At 40.8% G+C, this 27,006-nt stretch overlaps 2 protein-coding genes across 3 annotated transcripts; one reads left to right on the top strand and one right to left on the bottom strand.

The window, feature by feature from the left end:
• Positions 1-595: 595 nt before the first annotated feature.
• On the bottom strand, positions 596-18,123 carry LOC139650046 (ligand-dependent corepressor-like). The gene is made up of 7 exons (XM_071526585.1): positions 18,027-18,123; positions 8,147-8,212; positions 6,593-6,672; positions 5,744-5,876; positions 4,371-4,691; positions 4,120-4,216; positions 596-1,936 (listed from the first exon to the last, which is right to left on the bottom strand). Exons 1-7 carry the CDS (start codon positions 18,121-18,123, stop codon positions 898-900), a joined length of 1,833 nt encoding a protein of 610 aa, XP_071382686.1. The 3' UTR covers positions 596-897.
• A 1,731-nt stretch (positions 18,124-19,854) lies between these two features.
• Positions 19,855-26,594, top strand: morn4 (MORN repeat containing 4). 2 transcript variants are annotated; one of them, XM_071526618.1, is made up of 5 exons: positions 19,855-19,889; positions 21,468-21,541; positions 23,721-23,835; positions 23,956-24,065; positions 24,170-26,594. In XM_071526618.1, exons 2-5 carry the CDS (start codon positions 21,475-21,477, stop codon positions 24,316-24,318), a joined length of 441 nt encoding a protein of 146 aa, XP_071382719.1. In that variant the 5' UTR covers positions 19,855-19,889; positions 21,468-21,474; the 3' UTR covers positions 24,319-26,594. The 2 variants fall into 2 exon arrangements, with proteins under 2 accessions (XP_071382719.1, XP_071382720.1); XM_071526619.1 differs by having other exon boundaries at positions 21,465-21,541.
• Positions 26,595-27,006: the final 412 nt, after the last annotated feature.

Here is a 27,006-nt window from a genome sequence, read left to right as displayed (position 1 = left end):
ACTTATCCTGAGGTGTGTTGAAGGCTACGAGAGAAAACTATCACGATTCAAACTGCGCAGCAAAATTGCATCACATTTATGGGTGGAAATAATGCCATGCTTATGAGGATTAGCTCTCAGATTTGGACTGAAAGGGAGGTGAAATTCTGGACAAGAGACCATGTTATTCTAACAGACTAAAAGAAAAAAAAATGGATATAAACGTGCTGGAACATAAAGTTTATCCTTGCATCTATATTTTCTTGGTGTTGTGTGGTCCACTTCAATCTCAGAAGTGCATTTGCAAAACAGTGACAGAAACTTTCCATGTCATCCATAAAACAAATGCATTACAATGGAGGAAATTTGCATTAACCTAATATTTACAGTGCTCAACATGCATAATTGCATGACGCATATGAATTTAGTTTGAATAAGTGATCAAGTGCTCTTTAAAAGAAAATATATAGTACTGACAGAGGACAGTAAGGGGCGCCACTTGCCAAGACATGATTCCATGTGGCTCTGATTATTAAGAAGACATTTATATAGCCAGGGATCACCATTTTCAGTTTAAAAGAAAAAACTGAAAATACTGTAAAACATGTGTGTTAAAATTCCTACGAAAGCACAAGGGAGCTTTCTGGGGGCAATATGTAGTGCAGTGGGGACACTTATAGTGTTGAAGACAGGCAGCCACTTAAAGTAGACAAAAATGTGTACATATTAATGACCAAAAATGACCAGGTCAAATAAGTTATTAATTAATAAGTGCTTTTTAAATTAATTGTTATACACAACTAGTTGGGTATGATGGAAAGACAACTCTGTCACTGCCACTGTCCAGCAAATGCAACATTATTGTTAACCGGTTAAAAGTACATCATTATTAGTACTGCACCTTGTTACATTGTTATGTTACTCATCTGGTGAGAGGCCTGCATCAAACAACTCACTGCCATACTCTGTGGATGCACACTCTCTTTTCTCAGACTCATTGTGCTGCGAGTTTTGGAGTCCTTGACCCTCGGGGAACTGCGAAACATCCTGTTCCTCTACCTGGCTTAGCAGCCTCAGTTTCTTTTTGGGAGGATGTTTTAAGGTCCCCAGTCGCTCTTTAACCTTGTATTCCAGGGTGCTGTGTGGAATCCCATAGATGGACTGGGCTTTAGACACACTCATTTTCCCGCCCATCACCACCACAATCGCCTCTTCCAGCAGCTCAGTGTTGTACTGCCGGTAACGCCCTCTTTTCTTCCTCGGCTGCTTGTTACCTAGATCTGACTCTGAATCCAAGGCGGGATAGTTTCCCCCCAAGGCTTGGCGGTCTGTGTCATAAGCCCAATATTCCTTCTCCGCACCCGGGCCGTCAAGTCCTCCATTGCTCCCTTTCCGGCCGTGCTTGGGTAGAATAGAACGAAGCCTCTTTCCCAGACCGTTCTCACAGAGTGATCCAGAAAACTCAGAGGACAAGGAACCCCAAGACTGATCCGTTCCTGTGGACAAACCTCGCACCCGGGGAATCTTGAGGTCAAAAGATGATGAAGGGGAAAGGGAGAGGCCCTGGTCTCCGCGGGCCTCCTGGATGGTTCCTTTATCAGACGACACCGACTTTGAGAAAAGCCCAGCAGCTTCCAACAACTTGGGTAAGTCTTTAAGGTATTCGCTAGCCTCACTGTTGGTTCTGAGTTTGAGCAGAGCCCCGAAATGAGTTTTGGTATTCCAGGATGCAGATCCATTTCTGAAGAGGTCAGTAGGTGTGGAGCTGTGGTTATGGCTGGGAGGTGACTCTGGGTCGCTCTCCTGGGCCAGACCAACCTCCTCTTTGATGTGCAGCGAGTATGCAAGAGGCTGGGAAGGCTTATAATGGGTGGAGTGGCCGATATTCTCCCTCCTCCTCCCATCCTGTAGGCTCCTCATAAACAGCCCGACTTGCCCGTCCGCTCTCAAGGATCGCCTGATTGGATGGAAGGAAATTGGGTGTAAGCAGAGCTTGCACAGTGCCTTTTTTCTCTTTTCTAAAAGGAGGATGGGTTGGGGAGGGGAGGATGTTGGCCACTCCTTTATTATATGACCTTGCTTTGGTAACATCACTATTTTTTTTTTTTGAACAAATGTCTCTGTGTGGTTGTGTGTGTGGCTTTTAAGAACAAAAAGGCTCAAGTTTGACAATTTGTTTATTTGTTGGCTTTGACGATTCTGTTTACAAATTTTGCATCAACATAAGATAAGAAACAAAAGGAAAACCAAGGGCAAAGAAACCAAGAAAATAAAAGGAAAGAAAAGAAAAAGATATATACTGGAACACATACAGATGTATGTATTCCAGTGGCTCAAAAAAGCACAGCCAGAAGAAGGAGGAGGGGACATTTGTTGTTGCAGTAAAGCAGCCTGGCATGTAGCAGCGGAGCAGGGCACACTGACTATGTGTTACCAAATGACTAATGCAAGTTTAGCCCTCGGCCCTTTGTGTGTGACGTTACCACTGAACAAGCACAGCAATAAAAGAGTAAGCCAGCAGAAATGGGTTGTTTGGTTTACCATATTCAAAAATTGTCAGAAATATTGACCAAAGGAAAATGTCCATAGTTATGGAGACACTCAATGTAAATTTGACACACAACATAAGTGAATAGGGATGCACTAGTTGATTCTCTTTCACTAAGGTGGTTGATGTTTGACTGATTAATTGACTAGTGTTTTAGTGAAGGAAGAATAATAAACAAACAATAAAATACACTTTATCTGGGGAAAAAATATCCCTTTTACCTATTAATATTCAAAAAAGTGTTTACTTAAGAGTCTTAATAAGAGAGTTCTGCTTTTCTTCATTTAATACTCCCTAGCCCTGTGATGCAACTGGTTTTCATCTAGATATCACTTATCAAACTGAAGATATGGCAAATGAAGGCTGTAGATATAAAATTCTGCATCTATAGCCCATGTGCAGTGTAAGATCAAAATCACAGGCAGCTTTTTTTCTGCTAGGAATGATCATCACTTTAGATCATATCAGCTCCCAAAGCAGCGAAGGAAGCTGTATCAAAGCAACTGGCGCTTAATTAATCCAAATTAAAATTGAATTACAGGCATGATCAATTCCAAATGCACTAACATCCAGGGCATAGTATGATGATATCAAGATATCAAGCTTTGCCCTCAAGGAAAACAGAACAGAATCAATCTACAAACAGACTCAAATACTTTTTAGATAAAAAAAAAAAAGATGTTGATCCAAATGTTTGATTCAAATGAAGATTAGAGTAAAATGCAAGTTGTTTGTACAGAGAATGTAATTACACTGGGAATGCAGCCCTCTGGTTTGGCTAAATTTCATTCCAGGAAATGCCTTACAATTTTAGAGAGTTGATATCATCAGTGAATATGCTTTATGGCAAAAGTTGGCATCATGAGGAAAAAATAATGTTGATGAAAAGCATGCATGATGAGGAAACTACTAGTGTTACCAGCCAGATAATGGAGGTACTGGAAATGCTAATATTCTGAAGACTATTTCATGCTATATCTCATCACATGCAGTGCAGTAACTGTGAAAGTATGACTTTTAACACCTCTACTACTGAATGACTGTCATTGGGAATCTCTTCAGTCACTGCGGCAACTCCTAAAAGAATCTTTTTTTTTAACTTATTATTTCCTATAGTATTGCAGGGTTTCAGACCTCAAGGAGGAGTTTAGTGTAGTTTCAATTATCCTGGAATCTGTTATATTGATCTACAATTAAAAACTATGGATCTGTGGATTGGAAGGTTCAACGTGTACAAGACGGTTCCTTGTTCAAGAAATGAAAAAAATTATTAAGTTACTAAAGCTTAATTTTGCATTTAATTTCACAGTCTTACTGGACCATGCTATTGCAGATCTTCAGAAAACAAAAACTCATTACTGCAGTGCTCAAGGACTAGAGACCACAGAGTGAGAGAGAGAGAGAGAGAGAGAGTAAGAGAGAGAGAGAGAGAGAGAGAGAGAGAGAGAGAGAGAGAGAGCGAGAGTAAGAGAGAGAGAGAGAGAGCGAGAGAGAGCGAGAGAGAGCGAGAGAGAGAGAGAGAGAGAGAGAGAGAGAGAGAGAGAGAGAGAGAGAGAGAGAGAGAGAGAGAGAGAGAGAGAGACTTATCTTACCCTTTGAGTGTGGATGTGGTTGGAGAAAGGTAGGGACTGTGGGCTGGCAGGCTGCTGCTGTAGCGGTTCTTTTTGAGAGATAAGTCAAGGACTCCCTCTGTTAAAAAACAAATAAAACAAAAAAAAAAAACGAGTCAAAAAAGAGTCAGTTCAGTGAATTCCAATTTTACAGTCAGACTGCACCATCTCTGGTGTGCTGGTTCAGTCTGGAATGAGCTACTCTGTTAAGGATGTGTGGAAGTTCACAATACCTTGTTCACTGGGCTCGGCCGGGGGCTTCTTGACGGTGAGGTCGAGAGGGGCGTCCTGGTCGGCCATGAGGAGCTTGCTGAGGACGGGGTTCTGGTTGTGTGCAGAGGCAGCCAGAGTGGCAGCAGGGCTGGTAGAAGGTGGAGCCCCTGAGAACGAGGGTGGGCGCGGCAAGCTTTGGTCAGAGCAAGGCTGGGGATCTGAGCCACTATCCTGAGGGGAGCTGGTTTTTGAGGTATATTCGGCGGCAAACTGGCGGATCATTCTCTGCATGATCTCTCGAGCCACTACTGGAATGTGCGGGTCTGAGAAGCTTGGCACATCTGAGAAAGAAAAAACATGGAGGAAAAAATTGTTAAGCCTACATTTCTTCAGTGAGCTCCACCAGTGCCAGTGAGTGACACCTTGTTTGAGGTTTTGGCTCCATCTCTTATTACTTTAGCTGTGTAATAACACAATGACTATGAGTTTAAAGTGCAGATTGTCCGACTGCTATAATTTGAGGACATTTTCAGCCATTTTCAAAGAACAATGAAAGAACAAAAACCCTTTCAGTACACTGCCCCAGTGCAAAATATTGTGGTCATATTTCATAGGTTATCAAAAATCCTTAGTGTACAATGACAATTATGTCCTTCCATCCATTTTGCATTTCTGATGATTTATCAGTAATTATTATTTGCTCTGCATTACTCTGCATTAGCATGTAGTTCATGGTTGAGATGAAACAGAACAAGTACACATGGGTTTGAGATGTTAATACATCTCAAAGTCGTCATGCTTGTGCAGAAGTACTTCAAAATTGGCATGAGCAATTATAGCAGTTTTTTATCTCCCCGATAAACTTCCCATATGGTTCAAAAGAAAAAAACAAAGAAGAAAATGCTAAATAAAATATTAATGCCAAGAAATGTCCATGCCAACCTTCTCTGTAGCAAGAACTTAATGATTCAAAGCTTGATTGGTAACTCAGGCCTCTGCTGCCTTTTCTCAACTACCAAACCATTTATTTCAACCTTGCACTTAATCTGCCCAAATTCTCTGCAGTTCTTTACATGTTCATTTGATGTGGCTGAAAGGACCCTCAAATTTAAGATAACAGTTTGCACTTCACCGTGTATAATTGTGTCACTTAGCATCCAATGTAATTAGAGAAGGGAGGCACAACATCAACATCAATATCGCTTTCGAAAACACTTCTGCTGTGTTTTCTTATAATACTTTTATAAACACAGCTGCAACACTTTAAAGTCATGCTCAAAACACTTTCTTTACATTTTAATAAGAACATAACAAGCTTAATTAGTCTCATAACAGTGAGAGACAATGATGCAAGTGACCCATTTCCAGAGTCATCCCTGACCCAGCGACTCACCTTTTCTGCAGAGAACTGCATTGAGAAATTCCTCAGCTTGCTTCTCTAGTCTGTTGATTTTGGTCTGGTCTTTAACCAGGAGCGCCTTGGGTGTATCTTCAAGGCCCTGGTTGCTTAAGCCAACTAAGTGTTCCTGTCAAATGACAAAACACAAACAGGTCTTCATACTCAGATAGGGTACTGATGGACTGAGCAAAATGTATGGGAAGATGAAATAATGTTGCTTTGGTTAAAAAAAACTGCCTTGCTTAAAAGGGTCCTACAATGTTTTGCATTAGCCATACAAGGCTCTGTGTGAGGCCTATAATTTAGTGAGAAAAGAAAAAAGAAAAAGAAAAGCTTATCTTGCCTCAGTGGGGAAATACTTTGATGGAGATAAATCTGGTTTTAAACACGATCAACAGTTGCAGGTTGTTACTGACTGATGTACAAATTGTAATACAATTATCAAATTTTAATTGTACTTGGTTCAATTTGTATTGGTTTCACTCTTAGATATAACTATTAGTCTGAATAATTTCACCCAGTTACCATCAAGCGGGCCCAGCTCTACATATTCGAGTTACTTTAAGTGTTTCTGCCATAAAACCCTGGTGGCTCGAAGGGCAAAGGCACATAGTACAGACTAGGTCTAGGTTCAGTCTAGGTTCAAATCTGGCTTGTGACCTTTGTCACGTCCTTTCCTCTCTCTTTCTCCATTGTCTACTATTTAAAAGCATGAAGGCCACAAAAGATTGTCTTAAAGAAAGAAGGTTCTGTTGCTTTTAGACAGTTTTTTCCCCTACCACTGGTTGAAATGAGGCGCCAGAGCAATGTAAAGAGAGAAGTACAGAAAACTAGAAAGCTTACCTTGACTTTGTCTCGTCTTAAACAGCAGAATAGACAGTTTTCATCGAATGACCAATCAGACACTGCTTCAGGCTCACAATCTAGGGACACAAAACAAAAGACACATTTCAGATGACAAGCACTGAAAATCACAAATGTATAACAACATTTTCAGAAACTAAAAGTTGTTTTTTACTTTGTAGGGAGTGCTGTTTCCACATGGAGGAAGGCTTCGCTGCAGTTCATTGTTTAGGTTGATTACTAACCACTAACTTCTGTTGCACTTCCATTTTCATTTATTTGAACACAAGGGTGTCATGGGTGAATAATAAAAACAGAACGATGGGGGCTAAACAGAAGTTATTTTGCTGTTCTATGCCACATGAGGATATTTGTGTGACGGAAGTAGCACAAAGAGAAACAGGGATATAGGTTCAACAGAAACATCATTACAATGAACAGCTGGATATCTCACAATTGTTGGTGAGGGGAACATAGAATGTCCTTGTGTTCAGTGATCTCAGCTCAAGTGTACAAGTGCATGCACTAGGTAGTTGCCATGGAAATCTAGTTGCTTCCTATAAATTCAAATGGCCCAACCTTCAGCTGGGCAAAGGTCTTGTGTTGAGAAAACATTATAGAGCACGTATTAGATCCGCTGAAGAATCAAGATTTACAGCATTATATCAGTATTAACAAAATCTGTGACATTTGTTAATCCTAAACAAAATTTCAACATCACACAGGATAACAGTTATGCTTGCTTGAGAGACTACATCATAGCACATTTTGTTTTTAGGTTCTGTCTCTTTTCTCATTAACTCGACAACCTCACCGACTAGTGGCTTGTGAGCTGCAACATGAAAAATAGGTTCCATTTGAAACCTGCAGTGTTCTAAATTCACTTTGAATCTATTGAGTATAATATTCCAGGCTAATATATTATTCTTCCTGCACACAGAGGGAGCATGGGTCTACATGTAGGTTAGCGCAATTTATTGTTATGTTTTTAATACAGACATGAATGAATGAATGAATGAATTTATTAATGAATTAAACATGAACGCATAGGCCATGACAAAAAGCATTTTCATTTATTCTCAGCGTCTGACTGAATGAGGAATGGATTGATTCAGTTCAACTTAATTTCCAGCAGCCCTCCTTACCAACTGCTATTGTAGAAACCCTACTTAGACTACAGTCACTGCAAAGGTCATGAAAACCCAAATAATGCCCACTATTGTCTCACTAACATCATGCATTGTCAAAATGTCTGAAGGAAACTGCAGACTTTTACACTGGCCCCACGCCATCCAAAACACCAACTTTGTAGGAACACAAGGCATCTTCTCTTCAGCAGCCAGAAGGGCAGCCTTGTAGAGAGGAGTGAATGTAGAGGGGTACCAGATGGTACAATGGAGCAGCATTGTCATAATGGGCAGATAACAGATAGACTACATTCAAACCACAAAATTCTTACATGTCATTCGAAAGCATGTTTGTTAGCCTGACCAGCAGCACCATAATGATGAATGAGATATGCTCATCTTATTTTGTTTGTTGTGAAAATCTTACCGTTAAATAATTTTAGGTCTTCTACCAGCTCTGGACCAAACAGACCTTCCAGAATGCTCTCAAACCCTGAGGAAAGAAATTAAATTCAATGAGTATTCAATGTTCAGTGGCAATCATAAAACAGTGAGCCGAATGTGTACATTTCAACCAAACATTTGCAATGATTTATTCTTCATTCAGGCGTGGTCCTGAAACCAACAGCTGCAGAACACACTCAAAATGTGTTACTGATTAAGACAACCCAATTTGCCCAAGGGCCCAAATTAATTTGCTCTACTAAAAAAAAAAAAAAAAAAAAAAGATCAGTTAGGGCCTAGCCTACTACACATTGCTGACATTTTGTGTGATCATGCCCTATCCATACAACCAAACTTGTCTTTGCCTTTTCATTTCATCTTGACAACCGCCCTAAGCAACCCTCTTCTCCTGTTAAAACACACATTATCAGCTTTCACCCCAGGTTTTACTTTAATGGTAAATACATGCGCTCCATCCTCCAGTTGCCAAGCAACTGAAGCAACTACAGAGTTGGGAGTACTTGCATGTTCTAACATTAAAAAGAAACTGCCAGAAACAAGATGGCTAGGTGATGATGTCAAAGTATCATACATGTATCGTGTCACAGAGTCAGGTATTGTTTATTCATATCAATGGCTTGATGGTAAAGATGAGGAATTCAACCAAAACAAAATCTACAAAATCCACTAAACATAGTTTTAGATAGTTTACAGTTAGGGAAAATGCCAATTAAGCTGACCAAAGTCTGGCTACAAGAACCCATAGATCACACATAAACTAAAGAAAGAAGCATATTTCTCTTACTCATGAGATGGGTGTTTCCTACAGTCCCAGCTGTTCAAAGGACATAGTATGTTTGGCTGAACAGGACTTCACTGAACAGTGCATAACGCAATATGCAATGTCTGCTTACTGCCATGGGGTCAATATACCAGATCCAAAACTACTACATGTGTTAATCCAAGCGGTAAAGAGGTCAGAGGTAACATCTGTCTAATGAACTGGATCCTAAATCAGAGAGAGTACAAGAGCTCACGCTATTCCAAACCTGCACTAGCACGCTAAAAAAGTCATTAACCAAATATTTTTGACTACAAAAAAGATGGCAACAGACTACTGTTTGATATCTTAAATATGGGATAACTTACATAACATTACATAAAAGCTGTATTCATTGGTAGCACTAAAAATAATACACTAAAACCAGGCTGCTCACCCTAAGACAGCTGTGCATCACTACCATTAGTATAATATAGGCCTAGAACTACTAATAAAAATAGGTTATTGCAAATGCGAATTTAGCTAAATGTGATGCACTAGTCTATTTAACTACAGAGATATACACTAAAGGCCTACTTACTTATGTCTTCACAGTTGATAACAATAAGCCAAGGAAAAAATATTCATCAGTTCTTGCCATCCACTCTCCTCCTAAACTCACAGTGAATCCAATCAAAAGCTGTCATCTGTTAAAATGCCCTCTCTCTCAGCTTCCCTAACAAATCCCACCCCCTTCTGAAGAGCCAAACATAAAGAGAGAGAGGGGGGAAAAAATGAGGTGGTGAAATATAGTCTTGCCTATAGCTGCAGCGTTAGTCTGTTTCTGGGTTAGTGCACAGGACTTCAGCTGCAGCTATCCAATCCTATTTCTGAAATATTTCAGAGGCAGGGGAGAAAAGTAGGTCATCCACTTTCGTTTGACAGAGCAGCGCCATGACATCAAACTACTCTTCAGGAATTCGGTTTAGGGCATTTAAAAATGCGTCATACTGCAAAACATAACAGTGAGGCAATATTAACACATTTCTGCTGGCAGATCATAGTGTGGTATGAAGGCTGATGAAAAGAGTCCCTACACACAAGCCTCTTCAAAACAAAACCATTTTTTGGTGCCAGCTCCTTAGATTTAGGCTTAAACCACACTAGAGTAGAACAAGCAGCCTACATGTGCAACGGATAAAATATTGATAACGTGTATTGCTGCCATGCAAGCTCTACAAAATAAATGAGTGTATAAAACAGTGAGCAGTGGGCACAGTTAAAATGCAACAAAAACTGATTAAAAAACACCAACATCTGCAGTATCTGTCCTATGCTTAGTTATGGGTCCCCTATGTTATGGGCTTTGGGATGTAGAAATACTAAGATAGTGTTCAGCCTATAAGGTGTGTTAAGCATTTTGCCTGCTTGATGGAACATTAGCCAATTAATTATGCTGGAGAAGGAATTAGGCCACCATTCAGATGCTCCTACACATATCTGGCTTGATGTATAGTGATCAGATAGCCTCAAGATACAATATAAAGCATGGGGTACAGAGGTGTAGAACAAAGTGATAATGAGAAAAAGAAAAAAGAAGCCCAGTATTAGGTGCCAATGGGCTTACCACAAAAGATTATTGAAACTTATTGAGGACAGTAACGAAAGACATCCAAGACAAAGATATTAGTTTAACTAGGCTGGTAATCTTCATCGACCGCCTATTATTGAGTCGACAACATGTAAGTGAGTCTTATCAGAGTCGTTAATAACTACCTTTTTCTTTATTTTTACCTCCGCCAAGGAGGTTATGTTTTCGGTGCTGTTTGTTTGTCTGTTAGCAGGATTACGGAAAAACTACTGGCCCGATTTTCATGAAACTTCGTTGAAGGGTGTAGCATGGGCCAAGGAAGAACCCATTAAATTTTGGAGCGGATCCGGATTCGACTCACAAACAAGCAATAATAGCACGAACCTTGGCGGAGGCGGAGCACTACATCGCTATGCTCAAACATTGTGGTCCTCGCACCACAGAGAAACCTGTCCCAAATTGGGCACCACTGTAAGAGACTAGGTTTGAATCAATGTTTGCCATGCAGGTAAACCAGCCGACTGGAGAGAAATTCCTCTTGGCCAAGTGAGATATTTAGACTCACACGCTGCTTAATGCTATTCTGCTACACTTAGGTGACAGGCCAATTCTTCAGAGTTAAAATAAGAAAGATTTGCATACAGCATAATCACCTCTCTCTTATAACAAATTCATGGCTTTGAGGTCCATCTGCAAGCAGTCTAGACTCTGTAGGTTGTGTGTTCACAACATGAACAGGCCAATATCAAATAAACCCTGACAAACTGCCTAACGAGGAAAGAGGCAAGACGCTTTACAGGCAATCTCTATACTCAAGATGTATGCCACCTTCATCAAATAGATGACCATAAGTATATTTGGTTCATGTTCATTGCTATACAATTTTAGATAGGCCAAATATTGTAATTGATAAAATGTAAACAGCCTTTGTTTAAAAGGTAGCCTAAACTCTGTTGACATAAAGGCTACCAAAATGTGTTGGGCCAAGGCAGGCTCCCTAAATAAAAAGCCACACATGAGCCACAAAACTTGACCATGACCCTATCTATTTAGGCACTTTCTAGATGATCTTTCCATGGAGCTTGGTGTGCTCATTGTGAGTAACAACCCTACCCGATCTGTCTTAGTCTTCTTCTGACCTACATCTCCAACCAATCAGAGCTGGGAAGAGAGGAGAGATTTGGAGTGACACCCTTGTCCTTCCCAGCAGCACTTAGAAGGAGAAATCCCCTTTCAGGGGGCTCTGAGTGCTCTTCTGCACAGATCTAGGATCAGCTTAACCTCCCTAAATCCTAACCTTAACCTACACTGTAAATCACTGAGAACTGAACATAATGCGTTCTAAAACCCTCTTTACTACTTAGATGCTAGCAACGCTATGCCTTTAAGTTTTTGGATACTGTACTGCTTGGTAGTGTAGCCAAAAGGTCGGCCTAACACTGAACCACTAGGTAATCTAGCCTTGGTACAAGGCTTAGCCCCTTGTTAATGTTGGGGTGCAGTGCAAGTGCATGGCACAGCATAAGTGTGTTTGAGCATGTTTAGTGGAACACTATGATGTTCAAGGCAAGAAACACATGTAATAATCACAAAGAGGTGATACAAAACATACTTGGTTGTTCATGTTCATGTTTTAAAATCATAGGCATGTAACCTAATTTCCTAATGTCAATGCTTGATGCTCAATGACCTGTTGCTACTGCCTAGAACCATTGTACTGTTATTCAATGCCCCACCTACTGTGATGGTAGGAGGATATTAAGTCCACCTACATAGGCCCTCAATTTGGCCTAATTTGGATTCATGAAGCTCCTGATTATGTTGCACGTTCTCTCTTCCTCATACACTGTTGGAAAATCTTCTTTGCTTTTGCAATCTATTACCCAATGTGTATTTTGAAATAGCCTAGTTCTTCTAAAAATATTTTTTTGTAGAAATGTGAACTACTAACACTACTTTTGTCACTTGTTTGGTTTGAGAAGATTTAATCAAGCAATTGGAAATAACATGCCCTACTTCCCATTTAACATCCCTTTCAGTTGTACAATGCAAGTTCCTCTAAATATAGCCCAAATAGGACATCTTCTGTAGTCGAATCACTGTTACCAATAGGTAATAAAGGTAATATTAATCATGCAAAAAGCCTCCACCCACTAGGTCTCCCAGACATTCGGCTAGAGTTTACCATTTTTGACAATGGCAAGCCCATATTCCTGGCTCTAAATTCCTGACTGGCAGCAGTAAGACAAAAAAAAACACACAAGTGAATTTGAGGGTGTTTGTGTGTGTCTGTATTCCTACAACCAACCAATCAATCACTGGAAAAAAGGTTTGACTTTGCCAATTCATGGAATTAGCAATTATGCTAATTCTATGATTGAGGCAGCACAAAAACAACAACACTGACTTGATGCAGCTTTTCCTCAAATGTTAATAGAATGCAAACATTTCATCATGGGATTGCAGTGCTCTTTGCGCTAGGCGGCCCACCCTTCTCTCTGCTGCTCTAGCTCTGAGGGTCTATGGCTCTGCATCAACCTTTGCTCAACCCATCCCCCACTGACACTTCAGTACAACTCACAGGGGGAGAGACCACAAGCTCTCAGAATGGGAGCTTCTCTCAGCTCACAGCAGCGCATAACCAAAATAGAGCTAGTTGGATTTGGTATCTTTGGTTGCAGCCTACGGAAGTAATCAATAAATTAATTGATCCTAAATCCCTTCATCCTTTACGATTAGATCATCTATTTAATCATATGATGTTCGCATAGTGAAGTGGATCATACTCTCATTCTGTACAAAGAGGGTCATTGACATGCCTGAGCAAGGCTCTATGGCTAGGATAGGGCTGAAGGGGAGAGATCACAAAGTTACACAAATTAGTCGAGCTACAGTACATGACTATTTTCATCTTAACTCGGCCCATCACATATCTCAAGACTAAGCCTAATGCTTAATGCCTAGCCAACTGAAATGCATGTAACCCATAACGCTACCCACAAAAAGGACATGCTGTGGGTCAATAGACAAACAAACATGAAATAAGCTTAATATTATTAAGGCATTACAACCATCACAGGCATAAGCAAAGCAGTGCTTGAAATGTAATTTGGCTGCAACACATTGAGTTGATTGCAAGCAAAATAGCTGTATCAGGCTACACAGTGGCCAATGAGGTGACAGCTTTGAGCAAGATCTAAGGCAGAAAACACACTCCATGAATACTTAACATGATATGATGCAAACTGACACTCAAATGGTGTAATGCTGCACAAAGCAAAACTCAGAATAACAGAACTCCGAGACCACCATGACAGGCGAACATAAAAACATGTGGGCACGTACACACACTCTCTCTCTCTCTCTCTCTCTCACACACACACACACACACACACACAGAGTCAAGACAGTGCATTTCATGTGAAACCACTAAAGCTGTTGGTCTAGTTGTGTCTGTCAACAAAATACCATGTTTCGCAAAATGTCAACAAACCTCAGCCATCTCCTTCTGCAAATTAAAAAAAATGTAGACCAAAAGCCCATCAGAAGGGGCATGCAGGAACAGAAAATGGACCATGCAAAAGTTTAAATTAAGAACACCACAATCTGCCTGTTGTCAATATTTGCTTGTCATCTGTTTGAGTAAATCCTCAATCCAACTCGCCCACATGTCAAATACATGCATGAATAACTGAAATTCCAGGCTTTTTCAATGTTAGCCTAGTCTGTTCCACACTGTTTGGAAGTCAAAATTTCCCCAAATCAGGACAGAGAACACATTTTCAGCTACATAGTTTGCATCTGGGGGCTGATGTACCATGGACACATGTACAGACAAACATACAGACAATAGTTTCTGCTGTTCTGTGGGACAATTGCCCTACTCTCTGCCCTGTGGTTTTACTGCTCACATTAAATACACAAAGACAAAATGTCCATTTCAATGTCAGCAGGGTGGTGGTGGCGTGCAGCCCTCTCCACCAAAAAGCCAAACAAAAGTATGGCCTTGTTGTCATGGACAGAATATGCCATTCTACAGCAAGCAGGCTGATGTCGTTGTCATGTACTTTGCAGCTTTACAACTATAGCTGGGGAACAAGGGACATTTGTCAATCATAGAGGAAGAACTGCTTAACTGAATGGTCCAAGGCCTGGGATAGTGACTAGCCAGAATGCCAGAATTAGCCTGCTTAGCTGGAAAATGTTTACGCTGTATTATAAAGCCATGGTCCAACTGCACGATTTTAACGCTGATTCTAAGCCCAGTTTGAATCTGGGCTCGTCGGGTTGGGGGAGGGACACTCAGGCCGGACGGTTGACACACATTATCCTGTAGTGTGAACGGGCTCGACACTGTGGACAGTATAAATGTAATGTAATGTGGAATGTAAATGTAATCTGCAGCTTCTGTACCATGGAGCAAGAAACGATAGAACAGCTATTTTGTAATTTTGTTTACAGTGAACTGTTCTGGACAAATGGGAAAATGTTTTTGAATGACAGAATCAGGTAGTGTGTGATCCCTCGTCTTCGTGTGTAATGCCCAACTTTGTCCCATCGCGTAGTGTGAACAGCTTCCCAACCAGACGGCAAGCATTTAGTCTGAACTGCCTTAATCAAGCAAGACTTGAAGCGCCTTGTTGTCTGAGATAGGCTGTAGTTAACCTACATTGAAAGTCCTACATTTAGCCTACCTCTAATATTTTGCCTTCAAGTTAAATAGGTAGTGCCAAGGTTCACCAGTTAAGTTTTAACCATAATGTTACAACCAAGGATGTGATGTCCATTCAAACAGGAAGCCTAAAGCATAATACATAATACTGAACCTAAAACTGGGTTAAACTGGTCTGCAACAGACTGTCAAGAGCAGTAGACTGTCAGCTTCAGCTGCTCCCCCTAAATGTTTAGTTTCACTTGCTCTTGTTAGTCAAGATGCAGAGGGCAGAGCCAGCCACTCATCTGAATGCACTGACTTATTACAACACCACACAAATCTTAACGTTTGGGAAGTTTGATTACCTTTATTGTTTAATTCAAGCCTGCTTGAACTTCTTGTGGCAAATCGCTCACAATGCACTTTGAAAAGCCATTCTTTTTACTCTTGTCACGTACTTTGTCACACACACACACACACACACACACACACCTTGTACATAAATAACACACTTCAACAGCAACAGAGCTTTGCACACCTATACACAGTGACCATCTGGAGTGAGTAAAGAGACATCATTTGGCAATACTCAACTACATTAATCTTACTATCAGCCTGCTAAGTTTGTCACAAAAAAATATATTATAGCCTAATTAATTTAATTGAAACCGTTTCATAATAAAACATGACTACAGAGCAAATTTGATAGCAAAAACTAGAACCAGCAGGCAGCCCTCTCTCCTCCTCAATGTGCTTGCTCACTCTGTGTGTGATGGTGTGTGTGTCGCATTGGCTGTTGCTATGTTACTGAGTCACGAGAAGGGGGGCGGCGGGAGTTGGACAGAGATTTAAAAATGGCCTCTTCCTGTTCTTCAAGCCCCTCTGTCAAATGTAAGAGACTGTAAAAAAAAACATCTGAGTCTTGACAGTGTGGGAGAATGAATACAAGGCGAACTGCAAAGTGTACTGCAGGGTATTTTCTGTTGCCTATGTAGGTAAATTATGTTAAGACACATGCTTCAGGAAAAAGTCAAAACACAAAAGTGCAGAAGACTCAAGCAGCAATGTCACAATTTCTGCTATCACAGGAATCACCTGAAACTGAATATTTTATGTTTGGAATATGCTCTAAAAAACAAAACAAAACAGGATTTTAGGTGTCTATTTGGTTATTTAATTATAATATCATTGTACTACACAATGAAACTGCTACATAGCCTAGTATTTAGGTCTATTGCAGAAAATGTGCTGTTTGCAACATTTTTGCTACTTATATTGTATACAATCTGTCAATGATGCAATTTGATTAATGATCTAAATGATTCCAGGATTATTCAAACTAGTTTTGTTTCTATTCAGTTTAGCTTTAATTGTATAGCACTGTATAGCACAAGCCACATAATAGGCTTTTGGAGCTTCATTTTTAAATTTTTCACTTTAGAAAGAGAGGGGGAAATAAGGGAAGAGTAAAAGACCACTTTTAAAGGAAATGTTGCTGTTTTGCACCGATTAATGCTTTTGCGCCCTCAATATTTTTGTTGTTATTGTTAATCGAAAGAGTTTTTGACAATATAAAACACTTTAAAATATAAATCTAGGTTTTACCTGCAATCAGTATTCTGTTTTAACTGGCTTAGACTTCCATAATACATATTCACATTATGTGTATTGGAAGCAGGACCAATGGGAAAGAGATGCCTACTTGTCATCCATGAAGAGGAATGTTAAATTTGATTTCACCCCATAGTATGCAGAACATGGAGGCTCTAAACAGCAAATACTGAACAGGAGACCACAGGGGATTTGGCTAAAGCGCTCTTCCAAACTGAGCATTAAAGGTGGCAACCCTAACCAAGACTGACACTGAAACATTTCAAAATGACTCTGCACCTATTTAACTATATTTACATGTTTAAGGGCTAGTATAGTAGGCTACAGTGTTTCAGGGAACCTTACATTGCTTGTACATATGGAAAAATCTTTCTGTGATTCACCACTGGGTCCCAACTCAGTATTTTATAAAAAGCTATGTTATTACTTTGGCCATTTCACTGATAAGTGTGTGTACCTTGACAATCAGATTCTACCACGACGTTAGTTTAGATTCAACCCCCACCCAACCCCACCCTACACCCCACACAGACATACATACATAAACAGCTAGCTCATACATATTTTAGCTTGTAGACTAACAAATAAAAACCTGCATGGTTTACGGAAACGTTTTTTGTTTATTTTAAAGGGGGCTGGGGGACTGGTCGCTAGAGAAGTTCAGCACAGGCTGCAAATCGAAAAGAAAGGAAATTCCTCCAAGGGGGTCTCAGTTACTCTGACTTCCTCATTGCAGTAAGCTACTGCGCGCCCACGGGAGGTGATTTGAGAAACACGAGTAATGTTGACTTAAAACATCCACGGGCATGCATCGCCCTCCCCCATCCAAAATACAGTAGGCTATCATCACACGGGGACGCGCATTTCAGCAAAAGGGGTCCGCAGTTTGGCCGACGCAACGCATCGGCCAAACCTAATTCCTGTTTGACACTCCCTTTAAAACAAACACTGTGCCCTTTAAACAAACTACGCCAGTAAACAACGAAAGGCTACACTTCGGAATGGAATCAATAAAAACAACGAAGTACCCCAAGAAGCAGAGCCTAATTGTCACAAACTGCAACATTTACTAACCGTTCATTGGCTCAGGCTTGCTGCCGTGAAAAGGAAACAGTTGAGGACAAAAAGTCGCTCGGAGATGCCCCGGGTGAGCCCGGTTATAGATGGTTATTTACACCCATAAACGTCCAATATCGGCGGATTTGAAACCATAAATTTGTTCAGCGTGCAATTGGCATTCTCCTTACCTACACAGTGAATGAGTTTGTGTCGCCACGAGTCAAGTTCCTGCCGAAAGCCGCGCCTCTCGATTGTGCATTGCTGCCTTTTGCACAGACTCGCCATTTTCTACCGACCTTCTCTGGACGCGTTCACGTTTGGGAAGAGGAAGCGCTCTAGCTATAACATGAACGCGCGCCCCCCGAGTCGAGTAGGAAATATCACTCTGGAGGGAAATGCTCACAGGTTTCACAGTCATTCAGAAATAACCAAAATAACCAGAGATGGAGAGGAGTAGCCTAATGTGGAGGGAAATAAAAGGGTCGGTAAACTATGGCATCCAGTTGTTTACCAATGTAAACAAAACAGTTGTATTTTCAGACGCTTTTTCCCTATATCACCATCACAGTTTGATACCACTTGCTATGAATTGGGCTATACTATTAATTTATGACATACAGATTTATGTCAAAATTAAACGCGGCTAAGCTATTTTGCAATACAAATGTGTGTAAATTGAGTTTAGGTTTATCCTACCAGCAACAATAAACCCTTGCTTGTGTTATATTAAAATCTCATATGTACGTCGCTTTGGATAAAATTAAGCGTCTAATGGAAAATTGTAATTGTAATATTTGAGTAGATTACACAGTAGGATAGGCTAAGCCTGTCAGTTTATATGTTTTAGGCTACTTGAATAAGATGTTAGTCATTCTGAAGCATGCACGAATTCATAATGATGTCCCTTTAAATAGCCTATTTGCTGCCTACATAATGAAAATTGCAATCTAAACTAGATTGTACTCCTATTCAGATGTATTTGACAATAGCCTATAAAGATATTTTGAACAATACTTAGGCCAATTCTTGAGTAAAAAAATATCTAAGACTGTAAATAGTGTAGTCCATTCAAGCCAATTTGTCTGTTTTAGTTAAAATGGAGTCGTGTTTGACCAAAACAAAATCTCTATGTCTATCTTCTTCGTCAGCCTTGGCCAGTAAACATGTTTGCTGAAACCCAATTCCCCTAACAGTACTTATACACATACTTAATGTGCCCTACACTACACTTAGTTGTAATCAAATAATGAAAGTTAATTACACCCGTCCTGTTGGCTGTTATGATGGATCTAAGTCTGCTTCATAGCCTAATTATGCAAGTGGTTCAGAAAATTCCCTTACTACCCTTTATAAATATGTCTGCCACCGTCTCTGTGCTGTAGCAGACTAGGCCAATCAGAGTAAGTTTTCAATGAGAGGCAACAACAGTCATGCAATGAAACAGCGCGGCGGTCAGGGTGCAGTGATGCTGTTGTAATGCCGCCTTCAGGCGCTGTCGGAAATGTTGCAATTATGAGCTGAAAGCGCATAAACGCGAACGTGAAAGCATAGTAAATAGAGGTAATTTTCTGTGACACCCAAGGTGCTGAATTGTGACTTTTAGGGGGCGGAGAGCAACAACTAAAGCATCAATATAGCAATCAAATAAAGCAATAATATAGGTTTGGCTCTCTGTGTAATAAATTAGCATTGTTGTATGTGTCTATTTTACTATTTGTTTAACGTTTTCATATATTTTTGTTTTTAATAAATGAATTAAAACATAAAGTGCCGCCTGGTGACATTTAGCCTGCTCCTTTTCATTCTGTCGCTGCAGCACAAGGTAGCTGTGCCTCTTGATATCTAAAATAAAACGACAGCCACCAAAAAATGCTTTTTGTCACAGGGTCCATCTTGTTATCATTTCCGACCAAAGGCACTTGAATGTGTGACAACTTACGAGGAGCACTTGAAGGCAGCATACGTTTCCCAGCCGGTATGTTCACATTTTCACGCCCTCTGCTCGTTTAAGGTGGTTTCCATGCTCCAGACACGGCAAACGTAGCGCACAGGTAAATGATAGCTTTGTTGGGCATTGTTTCTTTTTGCTTATCAGACTTGTGCTTTAGTCCGCTGTAGGCTAGAATCGATTAGATAGTCAGTAGAAGCGATATTCCAGCCACACGTAAAGGCTTTGCACTAATCGTGACATATTGACAGCTAGGCCTATTCACAAGTTGGACATTTACGATGGAGTAGACAGTCCCTGTTCTAGTGTTGATGTGAGCTGATGAATAATTCATTCAAGGGCGGCAACATGGGTACAATTACATCTCACTGCCATTCTCTAAAATACAGACATTACTACTACGTTAGAAAGTATGGCAGCTATTAATCATCGTTTTAAAATGAATTATCACTTAAGCAATAGGGTTTTCTGTATGTGTGTAGTCATGCAGCAGTCATGCTTTCCAGTCTTTCCAGTCACAGAATATTCATGCATTTTGCCCAAGTGCTTGGGTTACTTTGTGTTTTTAAAGGGGACATCCACCCTTAAACTGAATTCACAACTGACAATTAACAGTACACAGGATCTGATGTAACTATCCCCCTGTGCTGTTAAACCTGGATGAACACCAACACAGAAACATGGCTTGAATGTTAGAGGAAAAGGGGATGAGTGAGAACGTATGTCCTTGGGGTTATTAACTGAGCAGCTCTCATCACAGATGTTTCAGTGAATTGGACACCTCCAGAAGGCTCAACACAAAAATTCTGGCATCCCAGAACCACTCTATACTGGGCTCTCCATACTGCTCATGCTGAAAATCCAGGCACTCATATTTGGATGTCCAGGAAATAGGCTTTGAGCAAATTTTTGATGATGTTTGGTACTACAAACGCTGCTCACTTAAGGTTGTGTGATACTGAGCCAAATGCATTTTCCAGGTTTAGAAATACAACACGGACATCTCTCTTCTTTCGTTTGGCCGATTGAATTGAATGCTAAATTATGATATGTCAATTAGCTTGTTTGTTTGTAAGTAGTAGCTGAATACCCGGCTATACTGGCAATTTTACCTCATCAGCAAAAGGCCGATAATGTCCCAAAGACACTTTCTCTTGCTGCTCCATGGACGCTGATCTTGTAGACACTGTGACAGCACCCATGTAATTTGTGTCAGGGATATGTGCATGTATTAATACTAATAATATTATATTTTATTGATTCCTTTGGGTAAATTCTATTTTCAGTTGCCCCCCTCTAAAGTGAGGTCAGAGGTCAGGGTCCATAGCACCCAGGATTCAGTGTTTTGCTCAAGGACACTTCAGGAGGGCAGATGCTTACTAACATAGGGGCTTGAACCCTTATCCTCTGGTTGAAGAAACAGCCCCCTTCCCACCTCCCACCCCCCCCCAACACCCCCGAGCATGCTGACGGCATTAACACAAATTCTCAAATTCTGAATGATCTCGCCAACATTATAGGAATAAAATATAGCCTACATTTTTTGGGTGGTGGATTTTATCTTTGAATATTGTTTGCCTGTCAGCGATATAGATCTGTTCTTCAACTCTCTTGCATCTATATAATGTGTGTGTGTGTGTGTGTGTGTGTGTGTGTGTGTGTGTTTGTGTGTTGAAAGCAGGGGCGACATGACTCTGACCAGAGGATCTTTCACCTATGCCAGTGGGGAAGAGTACCACGGCGAGTGGAAAGAAGGCAAGACAGTCCCCCCCTTCTCTCTTTTTAAATGAAGTTTGTCTGTCAGCCTCACCGATGCAGCTACTGAGATTAGACTGGCTTTCACTGGCAGCATTATACATCTAGCCTTTATATGTGCCTCTAAGACATCATCTAACTCTCTGCATGTGTCTCTCTAATGCGGGTTAGTACTATCAGTGATCAGGGATAATCTGAGCTGAGTGAAGGGCAGTGAAGGGGGACAGAGAGATTGGAAAAATGCATTCTATGTTTTTTACAGATAGTTTGGATTAAGAGTGAGATTTGCTAAATAGATATTCTTGCATGTGACAGTGCAGGTACCAACTCAACCCATCTCATAGTAAAATAGTATATTGATATATATTTCCTGCAAAATTAATTGCAGTTGAACTGTGTCAAGAATTCATAATGCAATATTTCACTTTTGTAAAATAATGATTTTTTGCACACATACCTTTACACTAGTTTACATCACTACCTTTACATCGACTTCTAATATTGACTGTCCTCAGTGTCTCACATGGCCTCATGTGTGCACTTAAGGAACAGGCAGACCATGACCATATTTTATAAGAGTTTAAATGGAAAATCTCACAGCCATTACTGGGGAGAATGAAAGGAGAGCATCGCCCATTAGCAACGGTAACAGCTTAAGTGAGTGAATCTCGTGCCATTAGCTAAGGTAACAACCTCCTCTGCCCGCTTAAGGCATTGATGCTCATTAAATCATCAGCCCAGGATAAGACCAGGCGTTTTACTTACCAGCTGGGAACTCTAGTGTAGTGAAGTGTCTTCATTTTGAAAATCTTGCCTAAATTACATTGTTGCACATACAAAGTGCTGTAACGTGCGCCGTGATTATGTTATTTTTCTGCATCCATGGTCATTAATTTTCAGTCAGTTTGTAATAAGTTGACCATTTGTTATTATGGCGACACCAGCGAAAAAAAAAAAAGTCTGAACACCAGTTGTAACTACAAATCCCTGATGCACCATATGCCGGTGGATTACTGTTCATGAACGCACATGTAGGTATGCATACTAAAAAGTGAAATTATTCTGTGAAAGGGAAATATCTTGTCAAGGTTTTCACCTGTGGCAAAGATTACAGGGAAGTTTATTCTGCTTCAACACATACACATACACATACACACACACATACACACACACACAGTGATGCTATTGACATACAAGCTCAAGCTATTAAGCCAAATCCTAATTAGCTAGCATTGGCAACCCATGACGAACACAGCCAGATTTACCAGCTCTGGCTTTGTCAAATCTTCAGGATTAGACTTTGGACTCTTTTAGGAAATCTTAGAAGAGTGCTCCGTCAGCTGCTGTTGAGAAAGCAAATCAATCCCATCCCACAAGGAACTACAGCATCCAATGATTTCTATTTTGTATTTGACAAATGTATGATTGATGATGATTTTAGGCACCTGGTAGGTCACTACAAATGTTCACACCATTTTAACTGCCCATGTTTTCCTGCACACTTAACAATCAATGGAATTTGAAGTTGGGTTGTATTTTTCCACAACTTCTTCTAGGTGTAGCAACTGAGGGTGTGTGTTAGTTTTCAGTTGCCTAAAAAGGGTTCAGGCACCATACATACTGACATGGTTAAACTTCAGCAGCTTCATAGGCAGCAAGGAGAGGAACATAGGTACATTCCTTGCATGTTTTTTACAGTCTAAATCCCAAAGTAGAAATCCCTGCTAAAAAATCTGGTGGATTAGAGCGCTGTAATTCCCACCGCGCAGGAGGCAGATGGGACTCCTAATTCAGTAGTAAACCTTTAGCTGACAGAGGGGGGGGAAGGATACTTAAATCCCAGCACGTACTGACTCATGTGACATATGTAGCGGCTTTACAGTATCAAGTGAATATGAAACCCTGAGTCGCATTGCAGGTTGAAATAGCATGCCCTACCATCTGATAAATGATCTGATCAGATGGTAGACCCATACATGTATGTGTTACATACTATTATGAGAGATTAATCCGTAAGAGGCTGAGTGGTTAGATGAAGCACGATGACACCCATCTAGCTGTGGAAAGGACTGTCCAGGGGCAAATGGAAGGAAGATCTTTAGGATTGACAAAATGACCGTTTGTCTTGAAAGGATTTGTTGTGTTTCATGCCTCAGTTTGAAGTTTCAGTCTTTCTCAGGTCGGAGGCATGGTGTTGGCCAGCTCAAGTTTCAGGATGGAACCTGCTACATGGGCCAATTCGAGAATGGACTCTTCCATGGTTCTGGTGTACTACTCTTTACAGATGGATCGAGGTGTGTGTGTGTGTGTGTGTGTAGGACAGAGAAAAAGAGAGTGTTTGTTATCTTTAGGTTGCCAAATTTCACCGGCACCACACCTTTATTAACCTTATTCTGCTTTTTTCACTACATCAGGTACGAGGGAGAATTTGCACAGGGAAAGTTCCAAGGTACAGGAGTCTTCAGTCGATATGATGGCATGAGGTTTGAGGGAGAATTCAAAAGCGGACGTGTCGAGGGATACGGTAAGTCTGTCTGGAACAGCTCATCCAGCATGATGTTTATTTTGTCTCTGTGTGTGTGGTTGCTCATTGTATCCTTCATTCTGTGCCTGTCTCCGCACCTTCAGGGTTACTGACGTTCCCAGATGGTGCTCATGGTGTCCCACGGAATGAGGGTTTGTTCGAAAACCACAAGCTGCAGAAGAGAGAGAAGTGTGCGGGAGTGGTGCAGCGGGCGCAGGCTTCAGCCTCCAACGCTCGCAGTCTGGCACTATGACCGCCGTGACCCAGGAGGAGACATGGTCAGGGTTCCAGCACCTTCCAGCAGGGCCTCAGGGATGTGTACTTGTATACCCCCCCTCCATCTCCTCTCTGCGCCTTTCTCTCTTTTCTCTTTCTCACTCTCTCTTGTCTTTCACTGCATCTTCCTTGCTCAGCCTTCACAGCAGCTTGGAATGCACCTCACATGCAATGTGACGAAACAGCGGATTTCTGTGTGACTGTTTTGAAATGCACAATGCCCTGAAGCACACCGTTTTACTGCAGAAATCATGCAAGCAGCAAATGCTGCTGTTTTTCTCTCATTCTGCTTCTTGTCCTCATAAACAGTGTCTTAGTGTATTGCTCTAGGATAATTCGCTTTCTCTCATTTTACTGACTATAAGGGAAACCTCGTTACCACGTTATTGCACATCTTGGCTAGTTTAAAGGCAGGTTCTCTCCTGCATTAGCTGAGAGGTACAGTTCTAAGTCTGTGTGTTGGAGATGATTAGTCACTACTTCACCTTTGACAAAAAATGCTGCAATCCATCACAGCAGAGTGATACTTTCTAATATCTCATCTCAATTAACAGTGCTGCTGCAAACTTTATCACTCAATGAATGCATTTTACTGATGGTATTTTTGCTTTTAGAAGATCAATTTTCACGTTTGCCTTAAAGAAGATTTGGTGAGGGAGTAACGGTTTAAGAGTGTCTCAAAATCAATAGATGCTCATCGCCCTCTCTTGCCCCCCTCCTCTTCATCGTTTGCCCTGAGGGGGAGTAGCAGGAGGGAGGAAGGAGGTCTGTCATCCTAATGAAGCTGAGGCACAGTGGTATGTTTGAAGATTGCCTTCACACTAAGAGACACGCTGCTGAGCTGATGACGAGTCACAGTTCCCATCACTCACGAGTCCAGCTCTCCTCACTCCAATAAAGCTCTCCCAGTGGAAATCATCGGGTAGGAGATTCGACTCTGCTGGATAATTGTCACGCATCTGACTCTGTACAAACTGAGGGATCCGGTTCAAAGGACATCCTCACACCTGTTAAATAATCATGATAATGATGAAAAAAATGCATTGTTTTAGTGACATAGACCTTAGTTGAGGCAACTGAATGAAAGAATGGATAAATCAGATATGTAAGAGTATTTAATTCCAGTTTATTTGGTTTTCTGTGAAGTGTATATTTATCTAATGATAATGATAGTGTTTGTACTGACTTGCCAACAATACTCTCCTACTGTTATTATTGGTCATTAGTGGCACATAATGGTGTGGAGTTATTTATGACAGTGTAGTCGGGTATTGTGAGATGTTAACAATTTAGTAACCATGACAGCCAATCACAGCTATTATGTGATACCAAATCAATTCAGTGTACTTGAACAGTTAATAGGCCTTACAGAATCTTTCTTCGTAGACGAGGCTTGTCTAGGGTTGCCTCTATAGAGCCTCAACCAAAGACAATCCGCTGATATTATAGGTAAGGGAGCCTTGGGTTTCTTTAATCTGTCATCCATCCAGCGTAACATTTGTTATTCCTTACAGTTGAACAATAAAGACAAATCAATAAGGACAATCCCATGGGCCTTTGCGGTGTAGAAAACCAAAAGGCCAGAAGATTGAACAGGGAATTGGTATGAGATTCCATTGTAAATATTCCTAAGGCAAAATGGAAAAAATAATACAGAAATTTCAATTTTCAGCCTCTGCCTCTGGATTCTTGCAGTCACTGGTTTTCATCATTATATTCTCTGAAGAAAAAATCAATAGTCAATATTGTGGGCCAGTACTGTTGCTTGCTTTGAAGACCCCCTTGATACTGCAGTCTGCTGCAGTGTACCATCAGAGAAACTGAAGAGAATATTAGACACAGAAAAGCAGACCTGTGCATGCTTCAGTCTACAACTATCCACAAGCACATGACGATACTTGATGTTTGCTGTGAAGTATGTACAAAGTGTTTGATATGCCGTATTTCAAAAAAATGTAATGGGATTTGTCTTTTCCACTATGTAACTGACAGCACCTGCTCAATCCTTCTTTGCCTACACATTCCTGCCTGAATGGGATGGAATATACTAGAATCCAACAGGAAAACAAATGGTGCTTCAACAGCGTGCCTGTCCGGACCTTTCACCTGCCTGGAAAATATCATTACCATGGTTACCTTTTTTTGCTGTAACAATATAATGTTGCTTTGAGTGCTCTTATAGAAGACTACTACACAGTATCTACTCATTCTCTTGAAATAGGTTTGATTATATATCACATCGGTGGTAAAAGGTTGACGTGTTTAATAAAATCTTGTGTGGAAAAAGGAGCATCTTCGTTAATGGCGCTGGAATTGGACACAGTACTATGGGTAAACAGTTCAAATTGAAAGGGTAATGCAGCCATTTCCGATGTTCCAACACAGAGATACAACACAAGACGTTTTGTAGGAAAGACTACTGTTTTGTGGATTAACAGGTTCCTCTGGTTTGGCTGCTACACTGCATTAAGTAGCTCCCTCCTGCTCTCCCCTCCCCCCTCCCGATCTGCAGCGTACCCCAGCCCGCAGCAACATGTCAGCACAGCAGCTACTGTTGGCTTCTCATGGAATTGGAAGTAACAGAGATGAAGCTGTAAAACATGCATGAACCCAACCAAGAGGAGAGAAGAGAGGAGTCTGTTTTAGTGTTGCAGTTTTTCCATCT

This window comes from Centroberyx affinis, unplaced genomic scaffold, assembly GCF_046629955.1.
Source record: "Centroberyx affinis isolate AG114_WGS23_722 - 3 ecotype Tasmania unplaced genomic scaffold, CSIRO-AGI_Caff_v1 ptg001434l_1, whole genome shotgun sequence".
Lineage (NCBI taxonomy): Eukaryota > Metazoa > Chordata > Actinopteri > Beryciformes > Berycidae > Centroberyx > Centroberyx affinis.
Note: the sequence above shows the minus strand (reverse complement) of the source record. Positions and strands in the feature narration are given on the sequence as shown.